This window comes from Pantherophis guttatus, chromosome 7 (assembly GCF_059756535.1).
Source record: "Pantherophis guttatus breed Tessera chromosome 7, ASM5975653v1, whole genome shotgun sequence".
Lineage (NCBI taxonomy): Eukaryota > Metazoa > Chordata > Lepidosauria > Squamata > Colubridae > Pantherophis > Pantherophis guttatus.
In genome coordinates, this window is record NC_142069.1 from 60339453 (window position 1) to 60357523 (window position 18071).

The 18071-nt window shown below is 42.7% G+C and overlaps 1 protein-coding gene across 22 annotated transcripts in view; it reads right to left on the reverse strand.

The window, feature by feature from the left end:
* Positions 1 to 18071, reverse strand: part of NELL2 (neural EGFL like 2) — a 382878-nt gene that overhangs the window by 155004 nt on the left and 209803 nt on the right. For 9 of the 22 annotated variants that reach the window (XM_087873276.1, XM_034404437.3, XM_087873280.1 and 6 more), the window contains 2 exons: positions 15564 to 15666; positions 11618 to 11746 (listed from right to left, as the gene is read on the reverse strand). The exons of 1 other annotated variant lie outside the window; for it this stretch is intronic. In XM_087873276.1, coding sequence (XP_087729402.1) covers positions 11618 to 11746; positions 15564 to 15666 — 232 coding nt within the window. Of the gene's footprint in view, positions 1 to 7520; positions 7602 to 11617; positions 11747 to 15563; positions 15667 to 18071 lie in introns of all 22 variants that reach the window. 12 more of the 22 variants (XM_034404442.3, XM_034404439.3, XM_034404440.3 and 9 more) reach the window with 2 other exon arrangements.

An 18071-nucleotide genomic window follows, 5' to 3' on the forward strand; every position in this document is an offset into this window, starting at 1 on the left:
TCCTTTAGTTTCATTGTGATAGTTTTGTGTGACAAGAATTTTGGTTTCTTGGTTGTTGGTTTTGTCATAAAGCGTAAGCCTTCAGAAGCCAGAGTTAAGAGAGATCATATCAGCAGTGGCCAACAAGCTAATGAACGGTTGGTGGGTGGCGTTTAGGATGATCAAAGACCAGTTTGATAGTGGGACTGTGGTTTTAATATCATGTCATGACTATCCACATACTTTTTTGTCACTGCATCTTGGTCATTGATAAGCTCCGGGAGAAGCATGAGACGACAACCATCGTCTCACGCTGTTGTTCATTTTAACGTCCTTGTGGATATTTATGAAGATGGTGTAACATACATTTTTGCCGGTGACTTGGACCTGAAATCTGTGCATGGTTTTCAGAGTAACCGGCGTGTTGGTGGTGGTAAATCTCAACTGGTTTTCTGGGTTTCCAAGCACGAAGCTTTTACTGTTGTCTGCCAGATCAAGGCACCCAAGCAGTCTGATGTTATTGTGCCGATACTCAGTTTCAGATCACCCACAAGTCTTAGTAGGATCCACATAGCTCTTAGTTGCAGCATCTTGTGTCAAGCCTGAATTTGATTGGGGTGCGGGATTGTTTGTATCCTTGGACATCCTAGTATGAATTCAGCTTGACACAGCTTGAAACTGGAGGGGAATGGAGCCTTCAGTCAAAACATCATTCCTAGCTGATGAGTCAACCACATTCCACCATCTGGCTGACTGGAGAAGAAGGAGGAGAGATATCGCTGAGCAACTAGCTCTCATCTTGGTTGGACAATGTGACCAATGCTTTGAAAACTTGAGAAACTGAAAACTTATATTGAAGTGAAGAGCCTGGGAACGTTAGTACTGGCTTTTCACCAGTTAGTGCCAATATGATGTGTCTAAATACTTTTGTACTTTGAGAAACCAGAATGTCTCGGAGTTCAACTTATGATGGATGCATTACCTGGAACCTGACACTAAGCCAGTACTCCAAAAAAAGAAAAACCACACTTTGCTCCAACTGGAGCTACTTTCCAGGGTCCTGAGCCCTGGCTGCTCCCTGGTCAACCTAGGGAGTAGGAAGACTCTGGAAAGATGGAGGACAGGAGAGAACCGGACGAGGGCGATAGGGCCTGCCTGACTGAATGGCGGACCCCCACAAATGCCTGGCGATGGGCCAGATCGGCAGTGGAGGGTGCCTGGTGAGATGCGCACAGCTGGCACCCAGCAATCTGGGCCCAGCTGGGGAAAGCCCACCAAAAGAGCCACCGAAGGGACCAATGGCTGCAGCTGCCCAAGGTAGAGAGTGGTGCTATCCACCCTGGGTAAGTCAGAACTGCATGATCCCCTGGGGACGACCCACGCTCAGAACATGGAGATCCTCCTGATTGTTCCCAGTGGATGAGAAACAGCCACCTGCAACCTCGACCGGTGGGCCTGGTGTAACTCAATGAATTTCCCAATGCAGGATACAGCTGGCTCAACCCATGGAACTGCGCTCCCCCACTGCTGCAGCTGCCAGGGCTGATGCAATCTGGAGGAGACTATGATGCCAGTAGCGGCTGGCTTGGCCCACTGTGGGCCTTCGTCCTGCAATTGCAGCAACTGCAGGACCTGGTGCAAATTGGATGGAGTGGCGATGCAGCCTGTGGCTGGCTCAACCCACTGTGGGTTCTCGGCCCCAAGCCCAGTGGCTGCTGCCACCACCATGGCCAATCCAGCCTCTCCACCAGCAAGCCTTTTCCAATCCGTTCAATGGAATCCTGTGGCCCTGGTGGTGGCTTGGCCAGTGGTTTCCTCTGCGGCCAGGGGATGTTCCTGTCATGCCCGTGAGGGGATTCGGTGGAGACAGCAGAAGTCTCAACTGGCAGAGCAGGTGCGATGCAGATCCTGGTGAGCTGAGAGCAGTGGATGGGCCCTCTCCCCCCTTGCTGGCTATTTTTCTCCACTGGCTAGCCGCACCGCTGCAAAGCCAGCATCAGTCACCGAAACACTGGCTCTGCAAGCCTCTGCAGAGAGGACTGGAGAGGGTGCTGGAGAAACCCAACAAGGCGGAAGGCTCCCCCTAACAGGCACCCACCAGGCCAATAATTCCTCATTGGAGGCAGTGCAGGGGAAGAGGGTTGAAAAGAAATCCTGCTGGGCAGACCCAGAAGCCGGGTGGGCAGGGAGAGTCCCCCCCCCCACAGCTAGCTGAGGTGTCCACAGAGCAGCCTGAGCACCCTGCAGATGGCTCCCAGCTGGAGGCTCCAGAACCCCTGATGCAGTGGAGGGGTCCAAACAGGAGGAGAGAAGGAGGAAAATCTGACTGGCAGGTTGCAGAAGTCTCCTCCCCCCGAATTGAAACTGATGGGACACTAGAGACCTATGACAGTGATGACGAGGGTGAAGATGACCCAATTGTGAGTGAATCAATCTGTGCCTTCACCATAAAGGTGAAGATAATAGTGCCAAAGACTGGGGCCCACGAGAAGCTAAAGGCAATAATAGACACAGGATGCATCCGTTGCCTAATCAACCTACCTACTGTCCTGAGACTGGGAATCAGGACTTAAAAATTGACCTGATCCATATTTTTGAGCAAGTTGATGGTCATTAATTGGTGGGGCCCTGGCCACGCTCCTTACTGAACCTGTGAGGATGGAAATGGGTCGACACAGTGAATGCCTCTGCTTCATAGTGGTTCCAAAAATGAGAGAAACTGTGATACTGGAGTTGGCATGGCTGAATAAGTGGGCACCCATCATCACATGGAAGGACAGTGACTGAGAGATACAGATGGGGCCAGGGCCTCAAGCCCCCAGTCCAACTGCCAGAGAAGAGACCTCCCAACCACCAGATGCCACCAAACGAGGCGAGAGGGCCACCACCATCACACAACCTTCCCCCAGTGCCCCTCAAATCCCTACGGAGTACTGGGACCTTGCTGACACATTCAGCGAAGAGGATACAGACATGCTGCCACCTCACTGTCCCACCAACTGCACCATTGAGTTTGTGCCGGGGCTAAACTGTCTAAGCCAAATATGTATTCCATGACCCCAAAAGAGATGAAGGAGTTAAGAAGGTACATCAACGCCAATCTTTCCCGTGGATTCATCCAGTCAGTGAAATCTAAGGTGGCCACCCTTGTCCTCTTCAAGGAAAAGAAAGATGGGTCAATGAGGCTGTGCGTGGATTTTAGGGAAATCAATGCTGTATGTGTGGAAAACACCTACCCACTCCCCTTCATGAAGGACATGTTGGCCCATCTGGCCAAGGGGAAGATATTAACCAAACTGGACTTACAAGGAGCGTACTATAGTATTCATATCAGAGGAGGAGACCAGTGGAAGACTGCCTTCAACTGCCCCCCTGGTAGCTTTCAGTTCAGGATGATGCCCTTTGGGTTGCAGGGAGCACCTGCAGTCTTCATGCAACTGAAGCTAACAGAGACTGAGTGGAGGTGGGCAATGTGGGAGAAGGAGGCTTATGTGATCCGTTGGGCCCTAGTGACCTGGAGACATTTCCTCGAGGGTGGTCCTGTGCCTTTCGAAGTATGGACTGATCACAAAAAACTAGAGACACTAAAGACACCCTGCAAACTCTCCCCAAAACAGGTCAGGTGGATGCAATACTTCAAACAATTCAATTTCGAACCACATCCCAGGGGGGAGAACCTTCTAGCCAATGCTCTGTCATGGAAGCCACAATAAGAGATGATACCCTCTCCTCAGACTGTGTCACAGGCACTGATCCAGGGATAGGCCATCTGAAGGCAAGTCATGGACGGAGGGGGCATGACCCAAAAGCTGAAAGATGAACTACCAAATGACCCATGGCACAAAGACAACTCAAGAATACTAACTGCTAAGGATGGACTAGGCTGGAAGGGATCTAAATTGTATGTGCCCAGCAGCTTGCGGCTCCAGGTCCTTCAACAGAGTCACAACTCTAAACAAGCAGGCCACTTCAGCTACCTGAAGACCCTGCACATGTCCAGGCAACAATTCTGGTGGCCAAGGATGAAAAGAGATGTTGAGGACTATGTAAAGAGCTGTGCCACTTGCGTGGTGATGAAGACAAGGTATGTATCCTATCTTCCTCTATGATGCGTTTATCATCGTCGGTGCTCAGTGTTAACCTCTTTGGTGTACATGTCATGAGGGATCTGATGATGTTCATTTTTCTGTACTGTTTCTGACCGTTGAACAGCATTTTCTTATAGTCGTTATGGGTGAGTGACGCTGTTTTGAGGCTTCAGTGTTGCCACACTAGAGTGAGGGATAGAGAGGGGGAAATAGAGATATGTCAGGATAATGATGTAAGGCTAGGAATGAGTCAGCAAGGTTTTTTGTCTGATATCACTTTAAGAACCTATAATAAGAAAAGGCCTTATTGGGGCATATCTCTCTCTCCATGTGTGCTTCCGTGCTGTAATTGCTGATTGCTGTTTGTTTGAGGTCTGACTAAAGTATGTGTATGTATATATTCTTTGTAGATAAAACCACTATTTAAATACAAACCTTTGTTTAACGTATTTGCTCCTGGATTGTCTCACATAGTCACACTGTGTGCACTCTGACAAGATAGCTGGGGCTTGTAGCCAAAACAAAATATTTTCTCCTGGGAACCAAGGACATTCCCACAGGTGGTTAGAGCAAAGAGGAGTGAAATTACCAGGCAACTGGATGACTCTTTGATTGGACCATGTGACTGATTGTTTGGGGAAGGCAGAAAATGTTTACTTTTAATTAGGTAAAAACCACAGGAACATTCAGAGTTGGTTTTCACCAGCCTGTGCCAATATGGTATATCCAATGAATTCTTTGAGGAATTTACCTGCCTCAGAGTTCTGTTTTGCTATGGGTGTATTACTTCGAACCCTGACATTAAATCAACCATCCTAATTTTGTGCCCCAACCAGAGCAGTTCTCCGGGGTCCTGAGCCCTGGCTGCTCACCCAGTCTACCCCAAAGAAGGAAGACTCAGGGAAGACAATGGGATGAAGAAGAGAGGGGACAAGGCTGCAGAAGCCTGCAGTGGGGTCCTGGAAAGCCTACAGCCCCCCTCAGAGACCCAACGGGTGGCAGAGGCAGAGATTGTGCACCAAGTGGGCACCTGGCCCAAACTTTGCACCAGGTGGCCAGTCACCAGGGACCTGTATCAGGTGCCCCAAGCTCCTGATATTGGTGTGTGGTGTTTGGAATAATGTGTGTATGGATGTGCATGCACAGTGAAGTGCAAGGGACAAAACTTCCCTACATCCACGCAGAGCTGTTAAACATCAGGTTCACAAGTCAATCCAGGATTACCAGTGATTTTCAGCAGTCCCACAACATACCAGACTGCATGGCGAGGCTTCCAAGATCTCCATGGATTGTCATTGGGTCGGGGAGGTGCCGATGGAGGTGAAAGGAGCAGAAAAAAAAGTGCGGCTGTAGCACCGGTCTGTTGGCTTGGCTTCGAAAGCAGCCCCATAGATCAGCTCTGCCTAGCATCTTTTTGACCAACACCAGATCTCTCATCTACAAAATCGATGAATTACAGCTGCAGATGGCAGGAAACAGGCTTATCCATGAAAGCTGTGTGATGACTGTCACAGAGAGTGGGCTACATCCATCTGTACCAGATGCGGCAGTGGAGTTAATCATGACATATATCGCTCCGATAGAAATGGCGACTCCAATAAGAGAAAAGGAGGAGGACTCTGTATCTATATACATAGCGACTGGTGTTTTAACAGCAGAGTAACATATGCATACTGTTCCCCAGACGTGGAACTGATGACTGTCACTTGTAGGCCTTTTTATCTGCCTAGAGAAATCACTGTGATAATTATTATACTGTTTATATTCCACCTGATGCCAATGTCAGCATGGCACTTTCTAAGCTATATCTCGAGGCAGCAGCAAACTCATCCAAAGGGTGCTCTTGTCGTGGCTGGGGATTTTAACCAAGCTTGTCTAAAGACAGTTCCCCCTAGGTTTGTGCAGTATGTGCAGTTCCCCACCAAAGGGAAGAACACTTTAGACCGTATGTACTCTAACTTGAAACAGGCTTACAGAGCAATCCCCCTCCCCCACCTGGGTTCATCCGATCATCTTTCTCTGCTGTTATGCCTGAAGTATGTTCCTCTCAGGAAAAGAACCCAGCCAGTCAGAAAACTGTTAAAATCTGGCCAGAGGGTGGTCTCAGTTGGCTGCAGGACTGTTTTGAAACCACTTTGAACATCCAGAACTGTATGAATACACCGATGCTGTACTCTCTTACATCAAAGTGTGCACAGATAACATAACAGTGGACAAGTGCATCAGAGTCTACGGGAATTGTAAACCCTGGATGACTGCAGAGGTATGAATGCTTCTGAGAGCCCAGAATTCCACCTTTAAGGCAGGGGACAGTGATAAATACAAAGAGGCCAGGGTAAATCTATGAACAGGCATTAAGATGGCAAAACAAAAATATAAATAAAAGGTGGAGAACCATCTAGCAGACCACAACCCAAGGCAAGTGTGGCAGGGAATGCAGCACATAACCAAATATAAGGGCAACATGAGGAAGACAGCCAACTCTGATGCCTCTTTGGTAGAGGAGTTGAACACCTTCTTCGCCCACTACGAGATGAAAAGACCTGACCCTGTAGCCTCTGCCTGCCAGCCCTCTAACTTCTAGCCACTCATCTTGTATGAACACCAAGTGAGAGCTGCATTGAGGGCTGTGAACCCCAGCAAAGCAGCAGGTCCAGATGGGGTGCTGGGGATAGTGGTAAAGACCTGTGCCAACCAATTAGCAGAGATCCTGACAAGAATCTTTAACATCTCCTTGAAAATGGCCAGTGTTCCATCATGCTTGAAAGCAGCCACTGTCATCCCAGTCCCTAAGAAAACAGCAATTAACTGTCTGAATGACTATAGACCTATTGCATTAATGACTGTAGTGATAAAGAGCTTTGAGAGATTGGTTCTTCAACATCTTAGGTCATGCCTCCCACTAAATTTTGACCAATACCAGTTTGCCTACAAGGGGAATAGGTTGACAGACAATGCCATAGCTCCTGCTTTACATTTCATAGTGAGTCATCTGGAAACTATGTCAGAATGCTTTTCTTAGACTACAGCTCAGCCTTCAACACCATTCTGCCAAGCATCCTTATCGAAAAGCTGATTGACTTTAATTTTTCCCTCTTCCATCTGTGACTGGGTTAAAGACTTTCTAACAGACTGGCCACAAACAGTGAGGGCTGTGTCTTTCATATCCTCCTCCCTGAAGCTCAGCACTGGCTCTCCTCAGGACTGCGTGCTCAGTCCATACCTGTATTCATTGTACACATATGATTGTGTATCATCTGACCCATCCACTGTGATTATCAAGTTTGCAGATGATACCACCATATTGGGCCTCATTACAGGTGGAGATGAAGCAGCATACAGGGGAGAGGCTCAAAAATTATTCACATGGTGCTCAGAAAACAACTTGCATCTGAACATCAGCAAGACAAAGGAGATGGTGCTAGACTTCCAGAAGAAGAAAGAGGAACCTACCCCAGTTTACATCAAGGGGGGCTGTGTGGAGAGAGTCCCCTCCTTCAAATTCCTGGAAGTCCATTTTAGCGAAGATCTCACCTGGAAAAATAACACAATCCAGATAGCCAAGAGGGCCCAACAGAGACTCCATTTCCTCAGGGTCTTGCAGAAGAATAAGGTGGAACAACAACTGATGACTTCCTTTTACCGGTCCACAATAGAAAGCATCCTCACTTATTGAATAATGGTATGGTATGCTGGCTTGACAACCGTGGATAGAAAAATACTACAGAGGGTGATGAGCACAGCACAAAACATCATGGGCTGTCCCCTGACACCACTAGATGAAATCACTAGGACTCACTGCCTTAGAAGAGTGAGGAAAATCTTTAGAGATGACTCACACCCTGGTCAGCACCTCTTTACTCTCCTACCATCGGGCAGGAGATATAGAAGCATAGCCAGTCATATGAACAGGCTGAAAAACAGCTTTTATCCATGGGCTATCAGACTCCTGAATGCCACATAACATCATAAGTATGTAGTATGATAGACTTGCAGGACTGGCTCAATTAAAAAGAGCCTTGGTAGTACAGCGGTCTAAGGCACCCTGTTATTAAGCTGGTTATTAAGACCAGCTGCCTGCAATTGCTGCAGGTTCGAATCTCGCCAAGGCTTAAGGTTGACTCAGCCTTCCATCCTTTCTAAGGTAGGTAAATTGAGGACCCAGTTGTGGGGGCAATAAGCTGACTTTGTATAAATATACAAAAGGATGAAGGCTATTGCTGAGCACATTGTAAGCCGCCCTGAGTCTCCGGAGAAGGGCGGCATATAAATCAAATTAAAAAAAAAAAGTGCAACATACTCATATTGGCGCAATATATTATAATGTAATGTTATGCACATCTATGTATAGAGGATTGTGTGTTTCTTAGTATGATTTACTGGGTTAGGGATTTTCTTTCTTTCTTTCACTGTGAGTTATTGAGATGTATTGTGTTGGGGGGGTGCACTAAGGGAGGCTCAGCCAATCTCATTGTACACATGTTGTGCATTGACAATAAAGGCTTGAACTGAATTGAATTTTCTTTTTTAATTTGATTTATATGCCGCCCTTCTCCGGAGACTCAGGGCAGCTTACAATGCGTTAAGCAATAGCCTTCATACTTTTGTATATTTATACAAAGTCAGTTTATTGCCCTAATAATCTGGGTCCTCATTTTACCTACCTTAGAAAGGATGGAAGGCTGAGTCAACCTTGAGCCTCGTGAGATTTGAATTTGCAGTAATTGCAGGCAGCAGATATAAGTGGATGTTAATAACAGTGCTTTAGTCTGCTGAGCCACCAGAGCTCCTGGTGGCTCAGGTGCTCTGGTGAAAATTGAACACAATCCTCAAATGGAGAGTGAGGGGAATGCTGGACCTGAGTGACTCCAGATATTGGAGATACCAGACCATGGTGTGCAGCCAGAAACCTTGGAGGAGTTGCCGGAAAGGTTCGACTGGCTGAGGCTTGGCATCTTGTGGCACTCGCACTGGCGAGTGGGGGTGATCCTGAACCAGCTGACTTTGACATCCCCCCCCCAGGGGGACCGGTCCACTACCGCAGCAGCCTGGCCAGCCAGCCCTATGGTGCTTTATTCAATGCAGTCAAGCTCAGGACTGTTTCCTCCACAGCAGGAATGATCTATTGCCACAGCATCCCAGATGACTAGCCCTTCGCCGCATCCTTCAGCACAGTCAAGCCCAAGACCACAGCAAGATGCAAAAGAGCAGCTAGCCTATCTGGGCAGCCCCAGTTTCTGCAGGGTTTATAGATGCCACCTGGCTGGGCCTACTACCCGGGTTATGGCTGGGTCTAAGACCAGTGGATCCCTGCCCCTGTGCCACCACCACCTCCACTGCCAGCCCGCCCTGCCATGTTTCAGAGCTACTTTCAACAGAGACCCCAGACAAGCTGGCATTCTACCTGAACCAGCATGGGTGCACATCGATGAATACGGGGATGACTACCCCAATGATCAAGCAATAGTTTGGGCGATCACTGACAACCTAACGGGAGAAGCGGCAGAGTAGGTGGCCCAACTACACAATGAGGACATGCCAGAATTGGGAAACATTGATGTTTTCCTGCAGGAGCTGAGGGCCAGATTCAAGGACAAATCCCAAGCCCAGGAAGCTGAGGCGGAAATCAAGGGAATCAAGCAAAGAGGCTGCCCAGCCAAACAGTACATCCAAGAGTTCAGAAGAATTGCTGGCAAGCTGCGGCACTGGCCTGAGTGACTCCTGGTCTACTTCTTTAAGGCTTGGACAAGGAGCTGCTCCACACCTGCATCTGCCGAGGGGTTCCTGACCGAATCCACGAGTGGTACCAGATGGCAGTGGCCATGGACCTCAAGCTCCACCAGCACAAGAAGGGAGGATTGACTGATAAGAAACCCAAAAGCCAACCTGAATGGCAACAACTCAGCTGGTGATCCAGCCCCCACCAAGTGGAAGAGAAGCCAAGGGGAACCTCAATGATTAAATGCTTCCGATGCAGCGAGCAAGACCACCGAGCAGCTGAGTGCCTGGCTCCAGCCCCCATCCCACAAATAAAGACCTCAGAGTTGCCCAAGCCAAAAAAAAAGCACCACAAAAAGCTACAGAGAGGGGAAAAATTGCCCGCCAAGATGTTGAGCTCCCCCCTCCCCCTCAATAGAGAAGAGGGAACTCTGGTCCTAGAAGCCCAGCTGCCAATAGCCTATGACAACAACGACAACAGCAAGGATGACCCGATGGTAAGTGAAATCATCTGTCCATTCGCCATTCAGTCGAGGCTAGTTGTACCTAAGACAGGGGCACAGGGGGAAGTAGAAGCAATCATAGACATGAGCTGTACCAATTGTCTAATCAGTCTGCCCACAGTCCTGAATCTAGGAATCAGGACAAAGCCCCTAGCCAACCCCATATGCTTTGAACAAGTTGATGGGTCACTAATAGGGGGAGCCCCTGCCACACTCCTCACCAAACCCATAAGAGTAGAGATGGGCTGGCACTGGGAGTTGATCCTGTTTGTAGTGGCATCAAAATGACAGAAGCAGTGATTCTAGGCCTGGCATGGTTGGACAAATGGGACCCCATCATCTCATGAGAAGGTGGCTACAGGAAGCTGAAGCTGGGAATAGGCCCTCTACCACCCCCAACACTGCTGGGGAAGGAACTGTCCAGCGACTGAATGGCACTAAGCAAAGCAAAGGAGCTGCTGCCACCTCACAGCCACCCCCAGGCACTCCCCAGATCCCCACGAAATACTGGGACTTAGTCAGGATGTTCAGTGAGGAGGACTGCAACATGGTACCCCACCACCACCCCACAGACTGCATCATACAAATTTTACCAGGAGCAAAACTACCCAAGCCAATGATGTACTCCATGACCCCCAATGAGATAAGAACTGAGAGAGTACATTGACACCAACCTAGCCCGGGGATTCATACAGCCAGCTAAGTCCAGAGTGGCCACCCCAATCCTCTTTAAAGAGAAAAAAGACAGGTCGATGAGGCTCTGCATTGATTTTAGGGAAATTAATGCCATACGTGTGGAGAACACATACCCACTCTCTCTCATGAAATACATGCTGGCACACCTAGCCAAGGGGAAGGTGTTTACCAAGCTAGACCTATGAGAGACATACTACCAGGTGCGAATCAAGGAAAGAGACGAGTGGAAGATTGCTTTCAATTATCCCTTAGGGAGCTTCCAATTCAAAGTAATGCCCAATTATAATGATTTAATTACAATGATACAACAGCTCAAAATGTATTAACATGGCTTTATATATAACATTTAATTTATCTGAAATCTGATTAATGGAACAAAATCAACACTTATGTGTTAATGTATTACTTATAAATCAAGAACTTAATCATATTAGCGTATTACTTTAACACAAATCAAACTTTTTAAAAAAGATAAAACCTTAATTTGAGATAATTATTTCATTTGATTAATAAGTTTTAAATTAAATGTTCTCATGACCCCATCACTTGGGCAAGCTATGAATTAATTGTACTTCATGCAATAGTCCAGACTACTTTTTGTTACTGATATGGCCATGTTTTATAAGAATTTACCTTCACAGTATACACTGTCATCTCGAAGAGATCGGAAACCATCTCGGCAGCTACAAACTGACTTTTCTTCAACATTTCTGCAAAAAGAATTCTCTAAACACTTATGTCCTTCAGAGCAAAAATCGTGGCCTAAAAACAAACAAACAAACTCTAAGTGATTGACATTACAGAAATATATTGTAGTGATCCACTAAACATGAACCAAAGCAATGAAAATGAATGCTTCTTTATTAGAATTCCCTCTAACAATGATTCCTGGGCTCCCCCCCCCAAACTTCACCAGTAGGTCAACAATATATTGGCCAAGAATTGTAGAGGAGATAGAAAAGGTACATCAACAGTCATGAATAATTACATGGATAAGAAAAGCTCCCAAATTCTATATTGGGGTATCAAACTCACAGCCTGCAGGCCAGATGTGTCACATGCTGGCCATGCCCATTCATTTTACCAAAGGGAAAAAAAGTTGTGATACGTCACATGATGACAACATGTCATCACAAGTTTGACACCCCTGCTCTATATCAACAGTAATATAATCAGCCAGATATAGCCCTGGTCTTGATGTCAACCCTGATTTACATTTTTTTAAAATCAAAGAATAGACATTTCTTTTAAAATTATTGTTTCTTTCCTCTGGGTCACATGAATTGAATTAGTCTCAAAGGGCACCTTGAATTTGTACAAATGTCAGTGCATATCTCATTCAGATATTTAGCATAAAGTTCACTAATAATGCTTCTTTCCAAGCTGATTGGAAAGAAATGAGCAAGATCAGATTTATCACTTTTCTCAAAGATTGGGACAGTAGCAAAATAGCACTAGTATTTGAACATCTTTTTAGAGCGATCATTCTGTCTAAAGGGAGAAACTGACATGGAAGTCAACTCTACTTCTTAGTTTTCGTTAATAGTATAGAAATTAGATGTCCAATAGCTGCCTTCCCATTTTTAGCTGGTTTTAAGTTTGGAAATTAGAAATTTCTGAAGTTGAAACTGGAGGCCCATGAAAAAAAAAGAGAAAAGGATTGGTAGTTAATTTGGAGGGGGAAGTCGTTTAAACCAACATCATAAATGACATTTAAATACCCGGTTCATCTAGGAAGAGGAATTATATGGTGCATCCTGGCTTCTCTCTGTGCTAGGATATCAATTACCAGAGGAATTTTTTTTTCTTTTGCATCAATTTTCCATTACCATTTGTTGTTTTATTAATTTTATTAAGGCTTGATATCTTTAAGTTGCAAAGTTCATCTTGAAGAAAGGGACCACCTTTCCTTTAAGCTCTGTTGAATGTAAGTAATTGAGACTAGGATTTTACAGATTTTTCATCAAGCCAAGTTTGTAGCCCTAAGGTAATTCTCTGACTAATTAGAGACTTTACTTTTAAAGACCTCAGAACAGAAGTAATCAACTAATGAAATATTTTTAGAAATTTGTTCTGAGACCATTATATAAAGTTTGTTTCAGTTGGAAGACAATAGAAACTAAAAGAAAAAAAGAAAAGTAATGCCTTTTGATCATCTTATTTGAAAACCGTTGTAGATAGTTATATTATCCTCATTTTCCTGTCTATTTGTCATAGAATAGAAGCTAACCTTGTAATAAGAGGATAATGACCAAATTGGTAGTAATTGAGGTACAGGTGATGATTTGTGATTTGAATACTGCGTAAAACTAATTTGAAGGAAGAGGCCCTTATTCCAGGTAATTCTTGTAGATAAGTTTGACTTCTGGGGGAAAAAAGCATCACTTCAAACTTATACTTATACAGATTCTTACCTAATTATCGATAACACAAGATTCTTAAAGTGTCTTATAAGAGATCAAACAATGTAGATCTAGACCTACAGAACAAGAGGAGAAATACTTGCTACTTTTTTTAACACTGATCATTGTTAACAGGCCTTTACCTAATCCTAATTATTTATACATGTTGTCTTTGTCCCTCATAGAAGGGCTTTTACTATAGCATGACCATAATCATTTTAACCATCATTATGACTAATGCATGATCAGAGAGATATATAGCAACCTTGCCTTCCAGGACTGGACTGGCCCTATGTATATGTATATATTTCCTATTCTTTGCTTTTGTATTTTTGTATTTGATACTTATAAACTAATAAAAAGGCCAACACACACACACACACACTAATAAAAAGGGGTGTGTGTGTATATATATCTATATCTATATCTATCTATCTATCTATCTATCTATCTATCTATCTATATCTTTTTATTAGTTTATAGTATCAAATACAAAATACAAATAATACAGAAGCAAATAATAGGAAAAATAGGGAAGGGAAGAGGGAAGGGAAGAATATAGAAAAGAAGGGGAAAAGAAAGAAAAGGTGTTGACTTCCGATTTCCTTTGGTGCAGTAAAATAAGATAGTAACATCAAACCTCAAGTTTTTACTTTTATAGAATAGTATAAACTAGCCATTTCTATATCAATATATCTATCTGATTGGTAAAACCCAAAATCAAAGTTTCATTTTTTTCCCATTTCAAGCACAAAGTCCAGAATTGGTTTCCAAATAGAAACAAAAGTAATTATGTTTTTTTCTTTTATCAAAGCAGTTTAGCCATCTCTGCTAACTCCATCAACTTTTGCAGCCATTCATCTTATCTGAAGAAAAGTATAAGTATTCAATCAACATCTCAGACTCAGCACGGCTACCCATTGTATTATAGTGTCACTCAGAATTAATATTGCTTCTTGTAAACTATTCCAACTATATAACATAATGGTATGTTGAGAATTTACAGAATAGCATTAGCATTTAGACTTATATTCCACTCCACAATGCTTTACAGCCCTTTCTAAGTGGTTTATATTGCCCCCAACAATCTGGGTCCTCATTTTACCGACCTCAGAAGGATGGAAGGCTCAGTCAACCTTGAACCTGGTGAGATTCAAATTGCCAAATTGCAGGCAGCTGGTAGTCAGCAGAAGTAGCCTGCAGTACTGCATTCTAGCCACTGCGGCTCTTAGAATACTTTAAAGAAATTGATAAATCGTCAGATATCTCAAAAAATGTTGCTCAGTCATGAGCATAAATTACATGATCCTTGCTATTTTCATAATTAAAACTGTGTTTTTTTAAAAATGAAATGGTTATGCAAATGTTTGGCGAATAGAACTTGGTGAAAATACACTTTGTCACATAAGGGGTACCTCAAGATTATTCCAACAAATTTCTACCTCTTCAGCAACTCCACAATAATTGCAGGCAGCCGGCAATCAGCAGAAGTAGCCTGCAGTATTGCATTCTAGCCACTGCGGCTCTTAGAATACTTTAAAGAAATAGATAAATTGTCAGATATCTCAAAAAATGTGAGAGAAATGAAATTGACACATGGAATTGACACCTATGCCAACTGAACAATTATTGTATGCCAACCATACAATAATTGTTCAGTAGTAAGTTATCTACAGAACATCATTCACTTTCAAGAAATTTTCATGTCAATTTATGCTGCATCTATTTCACATATATTGTATACTGGTAAGTATTTTTTTAAAAGTTTGCTAAGTTAGCATATTACAATAAAGGAGTAAATATGGTATTAAACAGCTTAGACTGTATTTTTCAGTCTATAAGATGTACTTCCCCAGCAAAAAATTGGGTGGAAATGTCTGTGCGTCTTATAGAGTGAATGTTGCCGAAGCCCCTTCCACCCACTAGCTTCCACCCTTCAGCCTCTGCCTCCCAGCAATTTGCCTCCTTGCAGCAAACAGCAAACAGCCTGGTCAGCTTCAGCACAGCCTGATTTAGCATGAGCAGCTGATTGGCAGTTGGAGCTGCCTCCTGGAATACCGCTGATCAGCTGTTCCAGGCTGTGGGGATTGCATCACCACCATTGCTGCCCATCGCTGCTGCCACCTATCGCTGCCTCCGCGCGCCCTGTTTTCAGCCCGTTCCAGGCCTTATCTTACCTTTACAAAGTTTGCAACAACTTTTAGATAAGGATATTTGTTCAGGCTCAGGACAGTTCAGAGCAGGACAATTCGACTCCATTGTACGTTGCATTTTGTAATTCTATTAAATCAAGATCATTATTTATGTTGGCTATGAATATATTTTTGGCATAATTATATCATTCAATAAAAATACAAGTGCATAATTAATATCCAGTTGTATTCACATAAATAATCTGGGTAGAAACCATTTGGAATCTCTTTTGTTTATAAATCATTATTGTGCTATCTGTTTATTTTTATTGTTTCACATGGATTTACTAGTCAGATGTTATCTATTTCATCATACTGTTGGTCATATAGTCAAATATCATACTTAACATATTTGTGTGATTTTGACAGAAGTGGAAAATTCTGAAGGGTGATATGAGTTTTAGTATATCTACTTATCCTAAGTATACAACCTAAGTATGCTTGCTTGTCCTAAGTATGGCATCCTAAGTATGCCTAGCTAACTGAAAGAGAAATAGGGTGCCTTGGTTATTTCAGAGTTCTTTTTTAAATTCAGCTAGTTACACTGTGTATATCTATAAAATCACATTCTAATTTGGCTGCCCAAAGCACCTCCTCCAAAATTAAAAATTGGAAGCCCCAGCTATTTATTAGCAAATGTTTATTTCCTTCCCTCTGAACATCTGTCACAAATAAAGGCATCTTTCAAAGGAATCTTTGTCTCTATATCCAAACTCTGAATTGATTGTAACTGGTAATTTTAATGCAAGAATGGATTCTTATTATAAGCTATTTTTTCTTTACATTTTAATTTTTCAGCTATAAGCTTGTTCTACGTTACTATTCCCAGTATAAGGGCATCAAGAACAGGAGGCAGAGTTTTGTCTAATTGATTATTAAAAATGATCCACAATGACTTAAATGGCTCAGTGCCTGGCAGTTCAGAGTAGGGGTGTGTGTCTTACCTTCTACTGACAATGGGCACAAACACAATAAATTAAATCTCCTACTTCAGTTGCTCAGCATAAACAGCATTCATTCACCATTAACTTACTACTAATACTAGGTTAATTGGACATTAGAGACCATTCAGTTTAGGTACCCTTCTATTCTAATTTCTCAATATGTCAAAAATATCTAAACTTAAGCTTTAATTTACATGAAAAGTGCCCATGTAAATTTAACTTATACCAGCGAATGATAAATATTATACAGAAGTTGTTAAGATCTACATTAATGCCTCATCTGTTCAGAACTCTATTCCTAAACTTTCTTAATTCTGTTTTGATAAAGAATGTGATGATAGCCATTTTTTAAATGAATTATGCTACTGAAACTTTTGCCATGTATTGTTGCAGAATCTCTTTAATAGCTCTTGCTCTTAGTGAACAGTAGTGAATAACTCTACTGTTGGTTTTGAGTGTATAACTGAGGTCATTAAAAAGAATCGAGAAAGATAAATTATAGATGACAAGCAATATATTATATCATTTATGTTATGCATAAACTTAGTTCTTTGGGATTCTCCTTTTGTCATTAACTAACTAAATATAAAACAGCTGTAAAGATATCTACAACTCTGCCTCACCAAAAATTATGGCTTGAGAAAGAAAAAGGCAACAGTTTTAACCCCTCACCAATTCAAGAGTGAAGTTCGACAAATTATTAACCCAGATATAAAACTGAAAAAAACCCTTTCAATAGTATGAGTAATGATATAATTGTATTAAATTGTATCAGATATAATGCAGCATTAAAAACTGCAACTAACATAAAAAGTCAAAAGGATTGGGGGGAAAATAGTATATTCTTCAGAATGCTGTCAGGAAAAAATGGTTTGGACTGTGCAATTTGTGTTACAAAACTAATGGTTATTGCATTCAAAAAATGGGGGAGACTGTCAGATTGCACTTTCTAGGAAAATCTACAGTAGTTCTTATAGCCAACAATGGTGCATCAAAAGTTTTCTTGAAAATAAGTGAAGCTGTATTTCCAGGCCATACTGCTGCAACATATTTTTCTTTAAATATTCCTAGAACATTGCCTTTCAGAACATTGCCTTAAAGGAAGTTGCTATTGAGATAACCCAGATCTCATTATCCTCTAAGAGTAAACTCAGTTATTCATTAATGTAGCAAATATTTTCTTCATGTTAAATTCAAAACATATTCCCCTCATCATTTAAAACAGATTTAAAACTATTCTGAAATTCCATATAGGATGTGCACCAAAATTAATGACATTTAGGATACTCAAGTTTATTTTAGTGGAGTTGCCCTTATATATATATATATAAATAGATATAAATATATATACTGTATATATTTAATAAGTATGTATTAAATATTGTATGTATTTAATAATTGGCAAAAAACTGAATGCAGCTTTAAAAAGAAATAAAAATTGGAGAAATAATTGAAGGAATATATGTTGTCTTGTGAAAAACATTTGTGACAATTAATAAAGCAGACATATTTGTGTGTGTGTGTGTGTGTGTGTGTGTGTATCAGCATA